General features: G+C 47.1%; 1 protein-coding gene across 2 annotated transcripts in view; it reads right to left on the bottom strand.

Moving 5' to 3' along the window:
* The window catches only part of CFAP57 (cilia and flagella associated protein 57), a 59,373-nt gene that overhangs the window by 2,146 nt on the left and 34,179 nt on the right, over nucleotides 1-23,048 (bottom strand). For both annotated transcript variants that reach the window (XM_033115324.1, XM_033115325.1), the window contains 6 exons: nucleotides 22,154-22,312; nucleotides 19,734-19,877; nucleotides 15,584-15,700; nucleotides 14,135-14,269; nucleotides 13,910-14,053; nucleotides 6,144-6,276 (listed from right to left, as the gene is read on the bottom strand). In XM_033115324.1, coding sequence (XP_032971215.1) covers nucleotides 6,144-6,276; nucleotides 13,910-14,053; nucleotides 14,135-14,269; nucleotides 15,584-15,700; nucleotides 19,734-19,877; nucleotides 22,154-22,312 — 832 coding nt within the window. The remainder of the gene's footprint in view (nucleotides 1-6,143; nucleotides 6,277-13,909; nucleotides 14,054-14,134; nucleotides 14,270-15,583; nucleotides 15,701-19,733; nucleotides 19,878-22,153; nucleotides 22,313-23,048) is intronic.

Genomic DNA, 23,048 nt, shown 5'->3' with positions numbered 1-23,048 from the left:
AATATTTTTATTAAACTATATCTAATATACAATATTCTATTAGTTTCAGGTGTACATCATAGTTATTCAACAGTACCCACCTAGCACTATATAGAGTTATTACTACATTATTGCTTATATTCCCTATGCTAAAGAAGCGATCACCAGCAACCATCTGACACTGTACCATGCTATCACAATATCATTGATCTTTCCCCCCCTTTTAAATTTTTTCAATTAGGTGACATTCAATATTATTTTATATTGGTTTCAAATGTACGGCATAGTGGTTAGACATTCATATAATTTAGGAAGTGATCCCCTGACTAATACCACCTGGCTCTATACATAGTTATTACCATATTATTGATTATATTCCCTATACTTTACATTCCCATGACTATTTTGTACTACGGATTTGTATTTCTTAATCCCATCATCTTTTCACCCTGCCCCCAAGTCCCCTCCCACTTGTCACCCCAATAGATCTAGTACCCATCTGACACCATACATAGTTATTACAATATTATTGACTATATTCCTTAGGCTATACCCTACATCCCCATGACTACTGTGTAACAACCAATTTGTACTTTTTATTTTTTTTAAAGATTTTATTGGGGGAGGGGAACAGGACTTTATTGGGGAACAGTGTGTACTTCCAGGGCTTTTTTCCAAGTCAAGTTGTTGTCCTTTCAATCTTAGTTGTGGAGGGCGCAGCTCAGCTCCAGGTCCAGTTGCCGTTGTTAGTTGCAGGGGGCACAGCCCACCATCCCTTGTGCGAGGAATTGAACCGGCAACCTTATGGTTGAGAGCCCACTGGCCCATGTGGGAATCAAACCCGCAGCCTTCGGAGTTAGGAGCGTGGAGCTCCAACCGCCTGAGCCACCGGGCCGGCCCCAATTTGTACTTCTTAATCCCTTCGCCTTTTTCATCCACCACTTCAACCCCTCTCCCATCTGGCAGCCATCAAAATGTTCTCTGTATCTATGAGTTTGTTTCTGTTTGTTTATTTTGTTCTTTAGATTCCACTTATAAGTGAAATCATGTGATATTTGTCTTTCACTGTCTGACTTATTACACTCAGCACAGTACCCTCTAGGTTCATCCATATTGTTTCAGATGGTAAGATTTCCTTCTTTTTTATGGCTGAGTAATATTTCATTGTACATATGTACCACCTCTTGTTTATCCATTCATCCATTCAGGGACATCCAGGTTCACTTCATAACTTGGTTTATGTAAATAAAGCTTCAATAAACATATGGATAAGCATGTTCCCTTGAAGGAACATGTTCGATTTGTTCGGATAAATACTCAGAAGTGGAATTACTAGGTCCTTCTTTGTCTCTTGTTATAGTCTTTTTTAAAAAGTCTATTTTGTCTGGTGTAAGTATTGCTACCCCAGCTGTTTGTTTCCGTTTTCATGAAATATCTTTTTCCATCCTTTTACTTTCAGTCTGTTTGTGTCTTTTGATCTGAAGTGTGTCTCTTGTAGGCAGCATATATAAGGGTCTTGTTTTCTCATCCATTCAGCCCCCTATCTTTTTGACTGGAGAATTTAATCCATTTCCATTGAAAGTAATTGTTGATAAGTAGTTATTGCCATTTTATTATTCATATTTTTTATTTTTATTTATTTTACCCCCTTCTTCCTCCTCCCCTGCACTCTGGTTCAAGCCGTTGTTTCTCAGTCTAGTTGTGTAGGACACAGCTCCCTGGCCCATGCTGGTATTACGAGGCTTGTGCTCCCCCAGCTGAGGCAGTCGGTCGCCAGTCGTCGGTGGGCCGCTCACAGCAGTTCACGGCAGCTCTCACCAGCTGCCGGCCACTCACGATGGCTACCAGCCACTCATGGCAGCACACGGCAGCCTGCAGCAGCACACAGCAGCCCACGGCAGCTCACACCAACCTCCGGCTGCTCACAGCAGCCCAGCTCCAGGGAGAGCTATTGTTCACAATCTTAGCTGTAGAGGGCACAGCTCACTGGCCCACGTGGGAATCGAACCCGCGACCTTGGTGTTAGGGGCACGGCATTCCAACCACCTGAGCACCCAGCCGACCCTATTTTTATTTTTCATCTTAAAGAAGTCCCGCTAAGATTCCTTGCAATACTGGTTTGTTGGTGATGAGCTCCTTTAGCTTTTTCTTGTATGTGAAGCTCTTCATCTGTCCTTCGATTCTAAATGCTTTGCTGGTTAGAGTAATCTTGGTGTAGGTCCTTGCTTTGCATCACTTTGAATATTTCCTGCCAATCCCTTCTGGCCTGCAAAGTTTCTGTTGAGAAGTCAGCTGACAGTCTCATGGGGGCTCCCTTGTAACTAACTGCTTTTCTCTTGCTGCTTTTAAGAGTCTGTCTGTCTTTAACCTTTGGAATTTTAATTATGTGTCTTGGTGTGGGCATCTTTGGGTTCATCTTGTTTGGGACTCTCTGTGCTGCCTGGGCTTGTATATCTATTTCCTTTGCCAGGTTAGGGAAGTTTTCTGTCATTATTTCTTCAAATAGATTGTCAATTCCTTGCTCTCTCTCTTCTTCTGGTACCCCATAATGTGAATGTTGGTACATTTGGTATTGTCCCAGAGGCCCCTTAAACTCTCCTCAATTTTTTGATTTTTTTTTTCATTTTGCTGTTCTGATTGGGTGTTTGCTGCTTGTCTGGGTTCTGTGAAACTTTGAGAGACCCTAGGAAAGTCTGCAGCATGAGCTAAGACAGGTGGTTTGTACAAAAAAAAACAGTGGAAGTGGCTTGGGTGTGTCCAAAAGTTGGGTGGGGCGGGGTCTCGAATCACCAGGGCGTGGCCAACACACAGCAGAGACTCAGATATGGCGGCCACCTGTGTCTGCATGCTGGGAAGACAGAGGGCTCAACAAAGAAATGATGGCCTCTGCCAGTTCTTTCGTCCAGGAGGCAGCTGCCCCTCCAGCTCCTGTCTCAAGCCAGACAACTCAGTTCCCCACCATATGTCCCTGCTGCCTCAGCGCTGGAGTTCAGAGTAAGTCCTTGCACAGTCCTTTTAAGAGAAGTGCTGGGACTCCAGCTATCCTCTGTCTTACTCAGTCACAATCTCCGCTGGTTTTTACAAGCAGAAATTATGGGGACTTCTCTCCCTGGCACTGGAACCCTGGGCTGGGGTGGGGCTGGGATCTCTCGCTCTTGGGGGCGGGGGCAACCTCTACAGCCAAGATATCCCTCCTCATTTTTAATGGTCACACGCAGGTGTGGGACCAGTACATTTAATGCCTCTGCCCCTCCTAGCAGCCTCGAGGTGGCTTCCGCTGCATGTCCGTTGTTGTGGGGCTTCGATTCAGCAAGATTTTAGGTGCCTCTCAGTTGTTTTGTAGTTTAGTTGTAATTTTGATGTGGTCATAAGAGAAGGTAAGCACAGCATTTACTTATTTCGCCATCTTGACCGGAACTCCCCTGGAATTGTTTTCTTAATTTCCTTTTTGCATTGTCGTTGTTAGTGCATAAAAAAATGCAGCTGATTTTTGTGTGTTGACTTTGTATTTTGTAATTGGAATTTTTGATCATTTGCATGAAACCTACTCCAATCCTCTTTGGAAGTTTGGAGGATTTTTTTTTCTTTGTACTCTGGTGTTCTGAAATTTCATGATGATGGTCCTGGTGAAGGTCTATTTTTAACCATTGTATTGGATACTAGATAGATCTTCTTAAAGATTTTTCCCTTTTGTTTTGAGCCTCACCTTTACCCCCACTTCCAGAGATGTTGGCTTTTGCTAATTCCTGAGCCTTCTGAGGGTTCTGTGATATGCATTAGGTTTCCTCTAGTATTCCCACTTCTGGCTTCTGGCAACCTTGATGTTGAGAGCTCACGCTCTAACCAATGGAGCCATGTGGAAACCCCTTCGGCAGCTCAGCGGAAGCTCATTGCCTTCTTCTAGTTGTGGATGGCGCAGCTCACCGGCCCATGTGGGAATCGAACTGGTGACCTTGGTGTTTGGAGCACAGCGCTCCAACTACCTGAGCAACCCGGCTGTCCTGATATGGTTATAATAATTGAAAAAAAGCAGGTGTGTCTATTAGACCTGTTAGTTAATTATGTGAATGAAAACTGAGTAATAAATGTTACTAAAACAAGTGATGGTTTGAGGGTGGCAACCTGTCCTATTTGGATAAAGAGTTCTTAAAAACCAACTGAACTGGTCAATTCATTAAACAACTGGAGGATGTATATTTTGAGCTAACTTGCCTTGGCAGGCCCATGTTCAAAATCAGAGGTCAGATTTAAGTTCTTCATGATCAAGGCAGACAATTGGTAGTACCCATCTTTAACTGTTATGAACAAAATCTTCCAGAAGAAAAACTATATGATATGATGTTTGGTTTGTTTCAAAATAATCCAGTATGGGTGTAGGAGGAAATAACTGGGGGTGGGGATACAGATGAAACAAGGATGACAGAAATAGATACTTGTTGAAGTTGGGGAATGGATTCATTAGACTTTTCTAGTTTTGTGTTTGTCTAAAAATTTCCATGATACCGTGTTTCCCCGAAAATAAGACCTAGCCGTACCATCAGCTCTAATGCATCTTTTGGAGCAAAAATTTATATAAGACCCAGTCTTATTTTACTGTAATATAAGACCCAGTCTTATATAATACCGGGTCTTATATTAATTTTTGTTCCAAAAGACACATTCGAGCTAACGGTCCAGCTAGGGCTTATTTTCGGGGGAACACGGTAGTAATAAGAAGAACCTGGATCTATCTCAACTGATTATTTGGTAGGATGCTTGGGCATATTTGAAATATTTTTTAAAGAGAAATTTTGCAAATGTTCATAGACACATCTATGCTTCACCTTCAACCGAAGATATATTCACCTCCAAGAAGTCAAATATCTTGGTCTTTATAATACAGGCTGTGCTCTTATGTCGGTTCTTTAGACCTTCAGGTACTACTCAGAGGATTTACTGTTGTCTCAAGGTCTGTTTAACTCCAATGAAAAGGGCACATGAGAATACAAAATTATTTGTATACATATATAATTTTGTCATAGTTTAAGCCTTACAAGAAGTTATGAAATTAGTAGAGTTCCTGTGTATCCTACAGCTACTTTCTCCTCAATGATAATATCTTATATAACCATAGTACATGAGGAAACTGATATTTGAAAAACCCAGTCCACAGTCACGAGATGTTTCGTTTATCAAGTATCTAACCTTTATTCCTGAATGTAAACCACCAGAAAACAATATACTTAAACCACTTTGGCTTACTTTTCCATAGAAATGCATTTTACTCTTGGTATTTATTGACTGTCCAGATAAAAAATAGACACCTGAAGAATCTTTTTTAATTGTCTGAAAACCTACAGTTACAGACTGTTAATTATGTTATTCAGTATCCTTTTCATAAGCATCCACATGATAAATTTTTCATGGAATTTAGTGCCAGGGAAAGGTTTTTTTCTCCAGGAAAAAACAACACCAAATACCTTCCTTTGTCCAATAATGAGAACTATATACATGATCATATTTCTTTGTTTCCCTTTTTGCCTTGGCGGTCAGTAATTCAGTTATAATTGCAATAACTACCTCATTTACTACTTCTAATGTTATTCTTTCCCCTCTCCCTTTAAATAGCTTTTGATTGTTTTTTTTTGCCTTTAATTGTACAAGTTTACAATCCTTTATCCATAATTCTAAAAGGCACAAAGCTCTAAAAATGAAAAACATTTGTAAATGATGAGTTTCGGGTGAATACGCGTATGTTTCATGACAGAAATACTCACGTGTTTGATTTCAGGGCACTGCCCCAGACCCCTCTAGGGCTGTCATGTATTAGGTTGGTGCAAAAGTAATTGCGGGTTTTGCAATTTTTAACCTTTTAAACCGCAACTACTTTTGCACCAACATAATAATATATAGTATACACTATTCTTTAAGATCTGAAAGATTCTGAATTCTGACACCGGAGCTAACCGCAAGGATTTTGTTTGAATGTGGCGGGCTCCTCACGGGAGAGCAGGAGTGTGGCATGGAGAGGCTCCCAGAAGGCCATGGTGTGTATGTGATCTGATGATATAGGAAGACACTTAGGAGAGGCCTTGGAAGACAAAGGGAGACCTGCTTGTGGCTGCCATTGGTCCCTTGGTCCCTTGGTTCCAATGCCCATCTCCCTTGGCCCTTGGTGACATTACCTGTCTCTGGGGCCTCTAGTGGTCGGATTTTCTTCATCAGTTTCAGAGCTGCTTCAAGGTCATAGACTTGGGAACGGGTGAGTTTCAGTTCTCTGCGGAGCTCATTAATCTCCTTGATAAGGGAGACATTTTCCTGCAGTAAAAAAGGGAAGAGAGTGAGTACGGATGGATGAGTGATTAGTGGGCACGGTACTTCCCCTGGCCAGGGGCCGAGGGTGTGGGGAATAAATGGGGTTGGTTCTGGACCAAGATGAATTCTCTGGTTCTGCTATTGGAGCATGAATCTTTATCCTAGCTCATGGATCAGCCTCTCAAGGTACCAGCTCACTTACCTTCAGGTGGACTCTGGCAACGTAAGATACAGACAGTGCTCACTATTCCCATCTATCCAGGCTCTTCCCAACATCAACAGCAACAACACTTTTCTAAGGATTTGATATGAATTTAATGCATTGAAATAGCATAATAACCCTATAATTAGATCTATTACAATCACAATTTTACAGAAGAGGAAACTGATTCACAGAGAGGTTATGTAACTTGCCCAGATTACATAGATAGCAAGCGACAGAGCCAGGATTCTGACCCTGACAGTCTGGTTCTGGAGCTCTGAGCTCTTAAATACTGTTCTATGCTTTATTCATTTTTTTTTCCATTCATTGTTGAAGCTACATTTATAGGGTATCTGCCATGTCCCCGAGATGCACACAGAAATGAGACATGGTTTCTGCCCCCAACAGCACACTATTTGGTGAGGAACACAGAGAAGTAAATGGATAATTAACATTTGCTACATCCATTGGAAGTTTACTTCTCTTGTTTGTGTTTGACAATATCATCCATCCATCCATCCACCTCCCATCCAATATTAATTCAGTACTAATTCTGTGCTGCCCTGAGGTATATAGACAGTGAGACCTGGCCTCTGCTTTTGGTAGTTTAGGGTGTAATGGGGGATCTGGGCACAGTTCAGCATGGTGGCCGCCTTGCTGTGATGCGGGAGTAGGGCACAGAGGAAAGGCACTTAGCTCTTCCTGAATGACCAGGGTGGTTCCTTGCAATTGACCCTTAGGCTGAGGCTTGAAGGAGTTGCCAAGGAGAAGGTCAGGGGATCCCAGATGACTGGAGCAGCAGGAGGAAAGCACAGAAGTATAACATGGCTGGGGTGAGGGGGGCACTTGCAGTAGTTCTGTATCACTGGAATGCTAAGTGAGAGAGGGCAGCAGAGAGGATTGAGGGTGAAGAGCCTGCTGGAGGCCAGGTGGTGGGGACCCTGCACCCTGGGACTAAGCACTCTCTCCTCTCTTCCCTCCCACACCTCAAATCACTGCCTTCATTTTCACACTCAGCATGAGGGCACCAAGGGTGGCTCCATGGAGGTGTCCCCATCACTGTGGGCTGAGAGAGACACTGGCCATTTTGCTCTTAGAAACGCCGCAGCCTCAGGACGTGGCTTGTCTACAGCAGCGCCTCTCATACTCGTATGACTGTGCGAACAAATCACCTGAGGGTCTTATTAAATGTGGCATCGGACCTGGTAGGTCTGGAGCCGGTCCCAAGATTGTGCATCTCTAACCAGCTCCCAAAAGATGCTGCCGCTGGTCTGTGAGCCAGGCCATCTGTGGGTAGCTAGGCCTTGAGGGTCTGGGTACCGAATGAGGCGAATGCAAGCCAAATCTATATAAAATGGACCTGTGCCAGGAACAAACTGTGCTTCCACTAGGGACATTCTCTCCAGAGTGGTGAGTGTGAAGTCAGAGCCCAGAGAACAGGATGATCCCAAGCACTGTTCTGAGTCCTGAAAAGCACTTCTTGGTTATGGGGACAGGCCTATGGGGCCCAAGAGGGAGCAGGGGCTGAATAGGAGACAGCGCATCATATCCTTTCCCTTCAGAGCCTCTTTATCTAAGCACGTCATATGTACCTTCAGATTTTCAGTGTGTCACTTAATTTTAGTATTCGTCATTCCTCTCTCTGGGATAAAATGCCCAGTCGTTGCCAATCCCTCATTCTCAGGCTAAGCTCTGTGCTGTTTTTGTATAAAGTCAGCAGGTTTTCTCCATCTGATCTTTTACCCTTTTAACCCATCCAGGCGTGGGTGATGAATCTCCCACATTTCCTTTCCAGATGCTCTCCTGTAAAACTCTGCCAGTTTCCTCCCCTGGAACTTCTCCATGCAGACTTTATATCATGACACAATCAATTAAATTCATATTTATTGGGTTCTACGACCTTGGACTCGGCCTTGCCTGGAAGAGATGGTCCATAAATATTTGTGGATTGAATAGCAAATGAGTAACTAGTGCAGCGGATACCAAGTTGAATAAGATGAGATTCTTCCTAATGAGGAAATTACAAACCAGGGGGTAAAGCTCAGGCAGGGGAGACCAGCCAGAAAGGAATCTCCAGGGAGCCGTAGGGAACTCATGGGGAACCTGCGCTCAGGGTCTCTCTCCATTCCTCTTAGTTGGTGTCACTCAGCTTTACTGTCCTGCCTCATTCAATGCAGTCATAGTAATCAGAATAAAGATTACAGGCTGAAAGTACCATTTCCCCAGTCCTCTTCATAAACATCTTTAGTTACTACTTCTTCTTGGTCATCTCCATCCATTTTGTCACTGAATTCTGTCAATTTTGTGTCTGAACTGAATCTCATACCCACCCTTCCTGTTGTGATTCGTAACCAGCTCTCCGCATCTCTCTCCTTTGCTACCGTAAGGGCCCCAAGGGCAGCCCCTGTCCTAGTTTCTCCCTGCCCCTCCATTCTTGACAACCCTGTCACTCTAACTGGGTCTTCTGGCTCCTGGTACCTTTTGGTGTGAATGCCTGTTTCTGACCCCACTGTCAGCTTTGGACATCTCCATGATGCTGGCCACCTGAATGGACCTCCAGGTCATGGCTCAATCCGTATCAGAGTGTGATTGAAACCTATGACTCAGTACAGCCCGATTCCCCTGTTCTGTTCATTCATTCATTCATCCATCCATTCATTCATTCATTCATAAAAATCACTTAAGAACCAGTTGCCGAAAGCCGGTTACGCACTGATCATTGTGCCAGACAGAGGAGCACAATCCAGTCCAGCTCAGCTCCAATGCCAAAAGATGCCATGAGAGTCTGAAGAAGGGAGCTCACCCTGTGTGAGGAGGGCTCCCCGGGGAGGCAGGGGATGGGGAAGGGTGTTTCAGGCCCAGAGCCAGAGGGAACAAGCAGGAGTTGAGGCATTAAATGCTTGATGACGACAACGATAACAGCAAGAGTAATCATAACTCCAGGGGCTGCCTGGGTCCCTGCGCCGTATCAAACATTTCGCGTGGATTTACCTCATTTCATCCCCAGAACCCCCGTATGAGGAAAGTATTATTAGAATCATTTTCATATGAGGGAACTGAGGCAGTGCATAAATGGAAGAGCTGGGATTCGAATCTGGCTGTGTCTGCATCCAAGTGCCTGGTTCCTCTGTGACTGCAGCTGCCCAGAACCAACTTTCCCAACTCCATTCCATCACCTCCCATAGCACGATGGCCATGGAAGCCCCCAAAAGTACAAGCTGGGCTCCCTAAAGTGTGCTTTCCAGGGTGGTCCATGTTCTGAGGAGTCTAGACATCACAATGGCTCAACTATACAGGCCCCCCTCAGGGAGATATTGCGGTTTGGTTCCACACCACAATAAAGCGAGTATCACAATAAAGCAAGTCACATTTTTTTGGTTTCCCAGTGCAAATAAAAATATATTTATACTATACTGTAGTCTAAGTGTGCAATAGCAGTATGTCTAAAAAAGTAATGTACATACCTTAACTAAAAACTACTTTATTGCTAAAAAATGCTAACCATCATCTGAACTGTTGGAAAAATGGCGCTGACTGACTTGCTTGATGCAAAGTTGCCAAAAACCTTCACAAAACCTTTACAAAATTTGTAAAAAACACAGTATCTGCGAAGTGCAATAAAGCGAGGCGCAATAAAACAAGGTATGCTTGTATGTGCTTTGGGTAGCTTTGTGAATTTAAAAGGTGAATGTAACAGGTTTGCTGAGCCTTCTGTTCCTGATCCCTCCTTGGTCAGGATGGTCTACAAAAGCCCCACCCCCTCCAGAGCCCCACTCAGCTTCTCTGCAGCAGGGAAAATCTGACCTGGAGTCCCATCAAGTGCCAAGTCATGGGGTATGTAGGAGAGAGACTGGCTGAGGATGCTAAGGTCCATTTATACAGAAAGTATTCTATATAAAGGGGTTATGCTGAGCTGTCCAGGATTGCTTTTGGTTGAGACCAATGCCAGAGAGCCACAGATGGGAACTGACTGGCAGATCTTTCAGACCCCTACCTTGGGCCCAGAAGAGAAGCAATGCCTATAGCACCCCCTACTGGCCTTCCCTGAGTTGACATCTTTAAGAATATGGCCGCTTTTAAGAATATGGCAGTGTGGAAAGAGTCTGCACCTGATTTGTTCCGTGAACTTTGAAGCACTGTATTGGTGGCATCTTTCTGGAACCCACAATTGGTGGGCTCACCATCTGCCTAATTGTACAAGTGAGCCATTTCTCCGCTTCTCTTTCAACCTTCTTCTCATGTCTAACCTGACATTTCTATTAATCATTTCTATTCTGAAATGTCTTTTGACATCGCCAGTTTCCCCTGCCAAGCCCCTTCGCATCTCCCTATAACATGGCAGTCATCTTCTAATGGGTTTTCCTGCCACCTGCCTTTCCCACCAGCCTTCCCACCTGCCAACTGAGTTAACCTTTGCAGAACAGATAACACCCCTACCTACTTTAGAAACCTTGGATGGCACCTGCTTGTAAGATAAGCTTTATGCTTCTTGATGTGGCATGGAAAGCCCTTTCAATGTGACCCTAAGCTACCCTTTATTCCTGCCCCCATGCTGTGCAATAAAGTTAAGGGCTCTGGACTCCTGGGTCCCCAAACACCCGAAGGCCTCATTCTTCTCTGCCCGTTCACAGGTTGTACCCTCTTCCCGGAAGGCTCTTCCCCCATTTGTTCCCAGTGCACACGCTACTCACCCTTCCAGGACCAGCTCAAATGCCACTTGCCCTCACTGAAGCCCGCCCCTACCAGGAGCTCACAACACTCGATACTGTGGGTGGCGCCGTGCTTATTTGTACCTCACTCAGGGTACCTTTGATGAGTTCTCTGAGGGTAGGTATACTGTCACACTCATCTTGGAATCCTCCATGGCTGGCACAAAGCGTGCCCTCAAAAATGTATACCGAATGAGATAAGTATGTGTCCTAGATAATTTGTATTCCACAGCAACTCTTGTTTTTGTATCTGCAAGTAGCTGGAGAATGAGTGGGGAGGCCCCACCTTCCTGTCTGAGCATCCAGATGAGACAGTGACCTCATTTTCTGTTTTTTCTAATGAGTTTCTCTCAGGTGCCTTGTCTGCCCTGGCCTTCCCTGGCCTGTTTGGACTGAAGTGCCAGGGCCTTGGAACCTGTAGACACAGCTCCTTCCCAATGCATTCCAAGGCCCCGGGCCACAGCTGGGGGGCCCTGGTGTCAGTGTGGTCCCCTGTCCCATGCCCCCAGCCCACAGGCACCCCTCCCTGGTCTGTGCTGTGGTGGCCTTCCAGGCTCTCCCGCTGGATTTCCACCTTGGTTCTTGAACAGGTCTTTTGCTTGGTGGCGGGGCAGGGAAATCACATTTTTTGAGCACCTGTGTTATACCTGGCCAGTGCCTAATGCTTTATGTTCGTTATCTTAGATGTGTTCAAACCTTGCATTAACTCGTTATAGCTGGTGTTTTCTTCCCCATTTTACAGATAAGGAAGGTGACTCCTAACGGTAAGGAATTTACTCCAGGTCTCCCCACAAGCGTGGCTGAGGCAGGATAAACTGGGTCTGCACAGCGACAGTGCCAGCTCACTTGCACTTGCCCTGATACCTTCCTGGCCTGGCCCTGGCCCGGCCCTCTCCTTCAACTTAAGATCAAAGAAAGAAAACAATTTGTATGATTCAAAAGAGTGGTTTTTAAAGTTTTTCTTTCTTTTAATCATCCAAACAAAACATTACACAGAGCCCACTGTAATAAGCAAGGAGTCTCCCTGGTTGAGGGGTGGGGACCCAGAGCCCTGCCTCCTGGGTCCTCCTTGCTCCCTGCAGTTGTCTGGGGCATTTTATGGGTCCATTGGGCTTCATAACACGTGGGTTCACAATCCTGCTCGAGAAAACCCTCTTCCAGGTATTTCCCTCCTGTAGGGCTGGGCAGGAGCCCTGCCTGGGTCTCCTCTGCTCCCTCCATCCTGACTTGCACCCTGGCCCAGCAGGAGTGGGCACACAGCTTCCGGGGCATCATGCCTGCCCGGAGCAGCCTCAGGCGATGCTTGCGCCCTCTGGCTAGCCTGTGGTCTTCACTTTCTTTCTTCTTCCTTCTTCTCCTGACCTGACATTTGACTTGGGTGCCTGCGTGGCATGGACAGAGGCCCCCTGCCCCCGGAGGGTGTCTCCGGCCTGTGCTCTCATGGCCAGGCGCACATGACAGCTCAGCAATGTCACCAGCCGACAAGTACTCCAGCAGTCGCACTGGTCCCACTGCCCAGCACACTGCACCCCAGAGCCTGGGGAGTGGGCCATGCTTGGGGGCACTTGTGACACTTACAATAGCTGTTTATCAGCTATTTGTGCCTACGGGTCCCTAGTGCCAGTGGATCCACTCTATTTCTGGGCCTCTGAAACTGCTTTCATGGCCCCCGAGTAGGGCGGTGGTTTGACGGTGGGGCTGCTTTTAAGCAGAGACTGGTTATAAGATGGCCTGGTCCTGGCCTGCACTGCAGTGGGCTCCGGCCAGCTGTGTGTGGGCTGGCCAAGCTGCGGACTGCTTTGTTTCAATCCACCTGCTGCTCATCCCCACTCCAGTATTTTAATTATGACATTAAAGAAATATTAAGTGTAAAAAGGTACGTGCCTTGTAAATGAGGTTCTGATGTTCTCTTTTGATATTAATTGCTTCAGACAGTACTGACACCCAAACAGAAATCTGGCAGGAGATGCCCGACTGGCAGTCTTGATAATGGCTTAAGTGGAGGTAGAAGTAATGGGGTCAGGCTCTCTGAACAGCCCTACAGAGGATCCTGGGAGGGGGTGTGGAGAGCTCATTAAATTAGAGTGAGGCCAACCCTTAGGGTGGGTGGAGTGAGCTCTGTCCCTAAGAGATAAGGGTTGCGACCTGAGGCACCAGAAAAGTCAGCTGAGGCGGGTGGAGGCAGGTGTGGTCAGAGGAGAGGACTTGGCCAGCAAGTACCATGTGATACCAGCATCAGAATAAAAAGCAGCAGAACAAAGTAGGGTGAAATAAGAGTTGGAAACAGAGGAAAGGAGGAGAGAGTGACTCAGGAAAGCTAACGGCCTGTGGATGAAGGTTCAGAGGGGGCAAGGGTCAATAGGAAGGAGGAAGGACACAGAAGTGCTTTGGGTAAAGAAGGGGCAAAAAAAAGAAAAAAAAAGAAAAAGAAAAAGAAACAGGTGCCTGGTCAAGCATTTGGGGGAGAAATGAATGGGCATTGGTGGGGCAGGGGTGGGCATGGAAATGCCTAGAAAACCTCCTTGGCGGGGTTCTGGGCCATGGTCACTGCCAGGATGAGCTCTGGGAGGTCAGAGGAGAGAAGTCGAAGAGAATGTTTTAGGGAAAGCTAATGGGTAACCCTGGACACTTGGGGAGCCCTGAGCATGGGTGGTCTCCGAGAGGCCATGAACAGGCTCTCTCATCTGTGATGGCTCAGTCCCCAAGGGAGCTGACGGGGACCTACTTGCATGACGCGGACGTAATCGGAGCGGTGCAGCTCACTCTCCTTGACTACCTTCTTCTTCAGAGTGGCCAGGTTCCTCTCCAGGTGCTCCCGCTGACGGGTATACTCCTGCTGCAGGTCTGTGTTCAGCCCTGCGATCTCCACCTGATGGGGCAAAGGGGGTTCTCAGTGAGCAAGGGGAGACCCAGAGAGAAAGGGAGGGCTGGTGAAGGAAGTAGAGCTCACCATGTCTGCCCGCTGCACGTACTTCTCAAAGAGACCTCGGATCTTGTCCTTCAGCTGCTGGGGTTCCTGGATATATGCCACGCAGTTGTGAAGGTCTGTCTTAAACTGTTTGACCAGTGCCTCCAAGGCCCGCTCCTGCAATCAGAGGTGCTTACTTTTGGCACTGAAGGGATACTCCAGGGGTGGGGGCTGCAGGCTAATGACTGAAGACAGGGACAAGAGACACCTCATTGGAGACTTACAGTTGCCCGCGAGGGGCCCCACTGGGCACAGAGACCTAGATGGGCACACAGCCTAGAGGTGAGGGCACTAAAACTCTTGTGCACTTGGCCCAAACAGTGTCATCTTTCAGAGGTGACACAGACTGATTCCTTTATTGGCTCTGGGTTCCTTTCAGGATCACAAGCCTTAAAAGATGAAAGGAAGCACAGTGGCCACCATTCCTTTCTGAGCCAAGATGGAGAGCATCAGTTCTCTCCTGCAAGGCTTCCATGCTCCCTTATTAGCTCACTCAGGGGTTATCCTTCCTTGGGGGCTGCTGTGAGTGGGTAGGAGAAAAAAAAAAAGACAAAATTGTGCAGATTGGTTCATCTGCAAACTTGGGCTAGATCCTCCCTTTTCCATTAGACTTTCTCTGATACCTATCTTCCCCTTCCCCAGACCAAGCAAGTCTTGCCTTTCTCTTGGATCCACAGCCCTTTATTTATATTCCATAATTTCCACCGTGCATTATAAATTGTTATGCACACGCCACAAATCACTATCGACCTCTTCAGTCTGTGAAGGGCAGGATCTGTCAGTTCACGTTTGTAGTCCTGCAGCTTCTAGTATTACCTAGTAGAGCCAATGTTTAATGTGGGGGATGGAAAAATTCAATGTGATCCAACCACCACGACAGGGTGCCCTGTGCCAGCGAGTGAGGGTGCAGCCAAGTCCTGGCCCAGGACCAGAAGACCTGGTTCCCAGTACTGGCTCTGTATGTGTTAACTAGCCACGGGTGCTGGGTGAAGTTTCTTAACCTCCTAATCACTGTGGCCCTGCTTTCCTTACTTCTTACACAGAGAGACCAGAAGAGGCGATTTCTGAGGGGCTCCTAGCCTCAGTATTGATTTGCTAGTCAAGGTTTGTAACCATTGATTCCAAACGACCTCGCCGAGTAGGCTCTTTCCCAGGACAAACGAGACAGCCCTGCAAGCATTCCCATGAGACTGGCTTCCCACCCCTTGGTCACTTTACCCAAAGTCATTTTATAGTCTCAGAGGGCTCCAGTCATGTACATTTGCATGGGCCTGAAATCTGGCAGGCGGCGAGCACATAAAGGATGTGAGTCAAAATGGGACTGTGTCTTAGCAGTGAGTGGGCTGACTGTCTCCGAGAAGCCAGCTGCCAGTGGCAGACAGGTGTCAGGTCCTGAATCCAAGAACTGCCAGGTGCTGAAAATCCCCACACCTTCTGTATCTCTTTGCGCATCTCCTGATTGGTGGCTCTTAATTTCTGCCACAATTCTGTGATGTTTAGTTCCAGCTGCGTGTTCTGCTTATGGAAACGCTCCAGTTCAGTTTCCATCTGTAGAGAGTAAGGGACAGAGTCAAGACTGAAAGAGCCAGAGAATGAAAATTAGGTTTGAGGACTGAAGTCTTTCAGTGGGAAGGCCTCCTCCCCGATATCGGGCATTTTGTTTCTGGTTCCCACCTGTCCTCTGGAACAAAACCTTTCTTCTTACTCCTTGCCGTCCCCAACGCCTCCACTCTCGTGGCTGTTATGTTGACCGGGATCAGGTGTTTCTATAGCCAGGCTATGAATTTTTCCCTCTCAGGTGCCCTGTTCCTGCAGCCATGCTGATTATGTTGTTTATAAAAACTCCTTATAAATAGGTAACTGTCATGTGCTGGTGTCTCCACTCTAACCAGAGGCAGGCTCCTGCAGTAGAAGTACCTTCCTTGCCTACTTTGTGAAGTTGTGTGAATTGTGACCCTCTGGGGCCACAAGTCATCAGAGTTGATTCCAAAGCAGCAAGTTTTGAGGGCCTGGCATGTAGGCATCCCCAGGCAAAGGCATAAAACAGTAAAGAGGAAGCTGAGAAGGAACCTCGGCCTCATCATTCTATTGCAAAAGTCTAAAAAAGAACAACTGAGGAGAGAGTGTCCCATCTTCAAAAGAAAAAGAAGAAACCATAAGTAATTTCGGAAAGATTTTTTATTCATTGTCGCATTTGTATTAACCAAAGATGTGGCTGACGCCGGAGCTTCTGATGAGGATGAGGCCAGTTGTGGGTGAGCCCCCAGTTGAGCTAATACCTCCCAAAAGAAAGGAGTGATGTTTGATTTTCACACTAAATCTGGTTGATACTAGTAGTTCTGTTAATAGAGAGGTTCGCTGCTATTTTGGGGGTGAGACAGTTCACTGGTTTATGTTTTCATGGCTGGATGGAGTAGCGCCTCTAGTCTATTCCTGGCCCTTTGCTCAGATTTTAGGCTCCTGGCCACCTTCTGGGGTAGCAGGAGGTCCTCCTGAGACACACTCATGTTCGGACATGAAGGGGCAGCTTTTAGAAGAATGTTATCCTCATTACTGAAAGCACCCTGTATAGACATAAAGGCAGACTCAGTGTGTATTCATATGAATGAATGCACGGCAAGTGTGCACGGCAAGGGGAACAACAAGGAAGGAAGGGGGAGGGGATGAAACAGCCTGCCTTCTGGAAGAAGGCTGATAGGTAAATATACAGTGTTGGCAGAGCCACCGTGCAGAGGACACACAGGTAAAGCACGTGTGGGCATCTGCACAGGTAAAGCTAGAATATGCCCACTACAATGGGCATACGGATTCAGAACTCATTAAGAGGGAGTTTCTATCTTCAAGAAGCCTCAGGTCTAGAGGAATAGGACGGAAGGGAAACAGAAGTTAAGGTGGAACAGGATAAACACCGTCTGCGGTCAAGGTGGAAAGGAACCTGTTTCTCTTCTTTACATACACAGAAATCAGAAGAATTGCCAGGTCTTCTATAATTGCAAGTCACCTGGAATATATACCATTTCTGAACTAGAAGCTTTACGATTGCATAAAAAAAAAAAAAAGTGAAATATGTCAAATTTGAGTAGCTGGCTGAACAGCCAGGAGACAAGCTTAGTATTTGGGGACAAGCTTCCTTTTCCTGAAGTGGAAAACCCATCTACTTTTCTGTGTTACTCATCCTACTCAGCGACTCAAAGGGGGTGAGGAGGAGTGCAGGGGAGAGGCATTTTGCCTTCCAAGGGACATCTGGCAACATCTGGAGACATTTTTGGTTGTCACGTCTTGAGAGGAGGTTTTACTAGTGGGTAGAGGCCAGGGATGCTGCTGAATATCCTACTACAATGCACAGGACAGCGGCCCCATAACAAAGAAGTATCCACCTCAGAAACCCTGCACGGGATGAATTAAAGAATGTAAAGTAACTTGACAGTGTTCTGGGAACTCCTCCTCTAGGAAGCAGATACATGTCTCATCAAAGAGAAGCTGGAAAAGTGCATGTGACGGGAGGTACCTGAATCAGGGAAGCATTACGTTTTCATTCACAGGGGTCTCTACAAATGAACCCAAATGTGTCTCTGACCTCCCCCTCCCAGAGGAAAGCCCCAAGGTCAGAGGCCCCTTGGGAAGGAGTCAGGCTGAGCTACCAGGCCTGGCAGCAACTGGCACCAGGGTGGGGGTAGGAGGGGCCCTGTTGGAATCACTCCCAAGGTGTGGGCATATCTCCTGCTGAGAATCAATGCCGTGGTTGGCCCAGTTACTGATGGGGAATGAATACGCTCTCAGGTATGTGGGGGTGGAAAGTAACCGACTAAATCTGAAATCCAGTTGACAAATATGTGAAATGAGGAGGGAGAAATGGGGCAGTGATTTCCAGGGGCCTGCAGCATGTTGATTTCCAGGCAGGTGGGCCCTCTGCTCTCTCTCTCATATTCTCAGGCTGCCATTTCTGGGCCCTGAAGTCACTCAAGAATGGCAGGAGGTCCATTAAGGTAGACAGGAGCTCCACAGGAGGCAGCTCTGTGGTCAGCTGGGGCATCCTTCCTTAGCTCAGAGGCCAGGGAGAAAGTCACTGCCACAAGGACATGCTCTCTCTGGACTCCCCTAGCCCTGGATTGATTCCCACCACCTGACTTCTTTCCTGGGCCTCCTAGAGAAAAGAAAAGGCTTTGCTTTTCTCCACTATAGCTTTTGTATATTCAATTCTAGTTGGGCCATCAATGCTCTTTGACACCCTCTTACCTGTTATCCTTGCTCAGCACAATTACAGAGAATGGAGAGGGAGCAGGAGGCTATTTTGGATAGGGTGGTCAGGGAAGCCCTCCTTGAAGAGGTGACCTATGAGCTGAGACCTTGAAAGATGCAAAGAAGTCAGTCATGTGAAGATCTGGGCAAAGGAAGCAGCATTGCGAAGGTCTGGAGATGGGAAAAGCTTGGCTTATCCGTGGAACTGTCAGGAAGCCTGTGGGCCGGAGCAGGGAAGGGAACCTGGAGATGAGGCTGGAGATGCAGGGAGAGGCTGGATTATGCAGGGCCTCTTAGGCCAGGGTAGAGATTTTGGATTTTCTTTTAAGTGGAATGGGACACCACGGGGGCTTCACTGTGGCCTCTATGCGGAGAGCAACCTGGTGGCTGGAGTCAAGTCCAGGCCAAAGACGACAGACGCTTGGACCGGGATGAAGGCAGTAGAGGAAAAGAGGGTTGGATTTGAGATATCTTTTGGAAATTGATCAGATAGGTATTGATGATGACACGGATATAGGAGTTAAATGAAGGGAAGAATCAAAAAGACTTCTACACTTCTACCCTAAGCACACGGGTGGATCGTGGTACTATTTACTGAGAAACGGGAAGCTGGAGGAGAGGGAAATCAGGAATTCAATTTTAGATCAATCACAGACCCCACTGTCCACTGCCGTCTGCCCCATGAGGAGACGCTAACAGGTAAACACTTGTCATAAGGAAATGCAATGTGTATGGGGCAGAGGGGCCAAGGAGGACACTTGTACCTCACTGGACTCTCAGAAGCCCTCATCCAGTTGCTGTTGCTTCTAATCTTTCTCCTCTTTACCTTCATCCTGTTTGCTTCCCAGAGCACACACTTAATTATGCCCCTCTTCTGCTCAAGGGCCTTTGATGACTTCCCACTCTTTATCATATGAAGTACAAACACCACGGCTTGCATATGGCCCCAACCAACATTTCCAGTCTGAGAAAAAGCATTGACTAGGAGGGGTGTCCTTTCTGGTGCCTCAGGCTGGTGGCTGAGTATACATCGCCCCCTGGTGGCCAAAGGCCCCAAAGCCGCGGTTTCCTTCCCTTCCAGGCCCAGAGCAAGCATCCTGAGATGCTGGTAGGGCTGGAGCCCACCGCAAAGACACGGCAAGCCAAATGCCAAAGCCTTTGCTTTTGCACAACCAAAGCCCCGGTTGGGCCTTTTCTGTGGCATCCTCTGCGGAGTGGAGGCTGTACACACCTTGGGCGCAGAGGAGCCGTGAGGAGGTTTCATCACCCCCAGGCCAGCCAGGAATAACCTAGGAGGAGGCAACTGGTTGGAGAGGGCAGGGTTGTGGCAGTGACTTCTCACCTCCTGAATCTGTTCCTTCATCACCTTGATATCATTCTCTCGAGGTTCTATTTGTTTCTTCAGCTCCTTTATTTTGTAGTCGAGCACAAACTTGAATTTCTCTAGTTCTTGGTTTTTCTTTTTCAGGTCATAAATTCGCTTCTCCTGCAGTTGAGGAGAGAAGCGAGAGCTGTCAGGAGGCCCGGATATATGGGATCCCTTGTAGGAGGCCACAGCCGGCTTTCCTCACTGGGGACACACTAGGAGGTGGCACTGACTCCTTGGCTTCTGTGCCAGGACTGCATGCATTCACTCACTCATTCATATACAGGTTGTGGCTGTTTTCCAAAGCTGGCCTCGACATCATTTCTCATCCCTCGTGGTTTTGTACAATGCGACCTTACACTTCTCCATCAGGAGGTAGGATCTGATTCCCTCCCCTTGCATCTGGCTGGGCTTATGGCTTGAATGTAATGCAAAGAATGCAGCTCACATGATGTGTGGCTTCCCAGGCTAGCTCAGAAAAGGCCAAGCAGCTGCCACCTGGTTCTCTGGGGGAGGCTATCTGCTATGTAAGTAGTCCCACTACACGGAGACCTCCAGGCTGGAGAACACGTTAGGTGCTCTGGTGGGCAGCACTAGCTGATGCCAGCCTCCTAGCCATCCCTGCCAAAGGGCTGGGCATGTGAATGAAGGAGTCCCCCGGATGCTGACCTTCCAGTCCCCCGCTGTTTGAGTCACCCCTGACTGTGGCCCTGCTGGGCCCATCAGGGACAAAGACAAGCCCTCCTCTTGTGCCCTGTCCAAATTCCAGACCCATAGAATCTGTGAGCATTATAAGACAGTTGTTTTTTCACCACTACTAAGTTTTGGGGTAATCTGTTGCCAGGCAATAGTAATTAGAATGTAGGTCTAGCCATCCATCAAACGTATACTGAATAAAGACCTTTCACCAAGGTCTGAGATCCCAAATATAAATATGACACAGTCCCTGCCCTTAAGGAGAAAACACTAGCTGGGAAAGCAGATGTGTCAACAAATGTACCCTACGCTGTGAGAGGTGTCATAGAAGAGGCAGGCATGGAAGCTGTAGTGTGTACTGAGGGTGCTGAGAACAACTTGCAGGCGTGTAAGGTGGTGGCTCACGGAGGAAGTGAGAACTGAGGCTGGTGGGAGGAGGGGAGGGAGGCAAGGGTCTTGAATGTCGGGTTAAAGGTTCAGAATTTATCCAGGAGACCAGGAGTTGGCAAACAAATCTGACCTGTCGCCTGTTTTCATAAAGTTTTATTGGAACATAGCCAAGCCCATTCATTGGTGTATTATCTAGGGCTCATTTTACACTGCAACGGCAGAGTTGAATAATTGTCACAAAGATCATTCTGCCTATAAAGACTAAAATATGTACTACCCAGCTCCTTACAGAAGAAAGTTTGCTGACCCCATAGGCCCTGGGGAGCTACAAAGGGATTTTAAGTAGAGAATAACACAATTAAAGGGTATGGTGGCAGCGAGCAGGGGTGGAGGCCGTTGCAATTTTCTAGGTCAGGAGGTCTTAACTTCCTTCTTGTCAAAACACACCCCTTTGGGAATCTGAAGACAGCTTTGGGCCCTCCCTTAAAAAAGTGCCCAGCTACATACATAAATTCTTGCATGCAGAAATTACTTGCGGGTACTATCTCACCTCATCCTTATCAGATCCCCTGAGGCCCCATTTCACAGGTGAGAAAACAAAGGTCCTGAGGCCAGGAAAAGGAAGAGCCTGTGCTAGAACCTAGTTAACTACGTAGCACTGAAGCCCACCTTCTCAACCGCTGGAGAAATCTGCCCAATTAAGGCAGTAATGGTAGAGGGAATGGAGGAGAGGGCACGAAGCCTGGATTTGCTCAGGAGGATGACACGAAACTGGCTACTGAGATGGTATGCCTCACAAAATGTGATCTATCTGTCTTCTAAGTGTTTTGTGAGAGAGGCAGCCTAAAAAGTGATAACCAGCCTCTCGGTGGCCAGCAGTTATGGGGCCAACATGGGGGAGTTCCTCTGTGACCAGGGGGCACCACGTGGGCAATGGGGACCGTCACCCTAGGATACCTGGAGCAGTCAAGAGCAGAGGCCTTGTAGTCAGCTGACGGAGGTTCTTACCCCAAGTCTGTCACCTATAAACTGTACGACTTTCAGCAAGCTACTTAACCGCCTGGAACTCAGTTTCCTGTGCTATACATACAACTGGGTTGCTCATGGCCCCTGAGGTTGCTGGGAGAATTGAATGTGATGTGATTACAGCATTAGCCAAGCACACAGTAGACACTTCACTGGCTCTTCATTCCCCATCAAGTTAAATAAATGTGTTCCAAGAAGCCAAGGCCCCTCTCTCTTGGGCTTTGTCCTCATTGCCTGGGTCCATCTAGGCTGCAGTTGAGGGAGGACAGAAGATGAGGCTTCACCTTATCTTGAATCGTCTCATCTCTTTCCTGGATCTCCCGCTTGAAGCCTAGGATGTCCTTCTCCAGGGACTTAATGACTCCTTGCAGCTTCAGCTGCTCTCCCTTCAGGATTTCTATGTCATTGGCTCGCTCTTCAATCTCCTTCTGCAGACCGCTGAACTAAAGATATAAATGGCAACGACAAAGATCACACAGGGTCTTTGAAGTCGTCTCCATTCCTCCCAACTGTCTATAAATTTAAAGAGCTCCCCATCCGAATTTGGGACAGTCAGGAATTTCCCAGGCCAAGTAGATGATGTAGTATTCTGTCTGGTAAGGTCCGGTCTCAACCCCTGATGTGAGGACGGACTGTCTGCATCAAAAGGCTCTGGAGACCAGTTCCCTGACTGGATCCAGTTTTTTCCATGGAAACACTGACCTTGAAAGGTTGGAATCCGTGCCCATCAAGGTCAGAGAGATTGAGCCCTAACTGATGAGCCATCTTAGCCATGTCCAAGAAAGGAAGACATGATTGTCCCCTGGACTGACTAGGAGTGTGATTTCTAATAGGAAGGAATGTGAGTTTACTTTGAACTTGGCTTCTCTATTGCTAAACTGCGTTGGAAAAACTGTGGAAATTCTATAAGGATCTACAAATGGAATCCCTTCTCATCCCAACCTTCAGTGACTAAAAACATTGTAAATTAAGCATCCTACACCCCCCACGGATTCTGAACAGGAGCCACGCAGGACTCCCTCGACCAAGAGCCTGAGGGCACCACGAGGGGAGAACTATATCACCTCCAGAAGACCTCATTGCCATTTATATCGGGGTTGAGCTCTGAAATCTTTGACTAAATCCTACTTGCCAATAAATGAAAGTTCAGAGAGTGTCCGTCAGTGTCACAGCAAACCT

The sequence above is a fragment of the Rhinolophus ferrumequinum genome, chromosome 9 (genome assembly GCF_004115265.2).
Source record: "Rhinolophus ferrumequinum isolate MPI-CBG mRhiFer1 chromosome 9, mRhiFer1_v1.p, whole genome shotgun sequence".
Lineage (NCBI taxonomy): Eukaryota > Metazoa > Chordata > Mammalia > Chiroptera > Rhinolophidae > Rhinolophus > Rhinolophus ferrumequinum.
The sequence above is the reverse complement of the archived record's forward strand: the minus strand, read 5'-3'. Positions and strand labels throughout refer to the sequence as shown.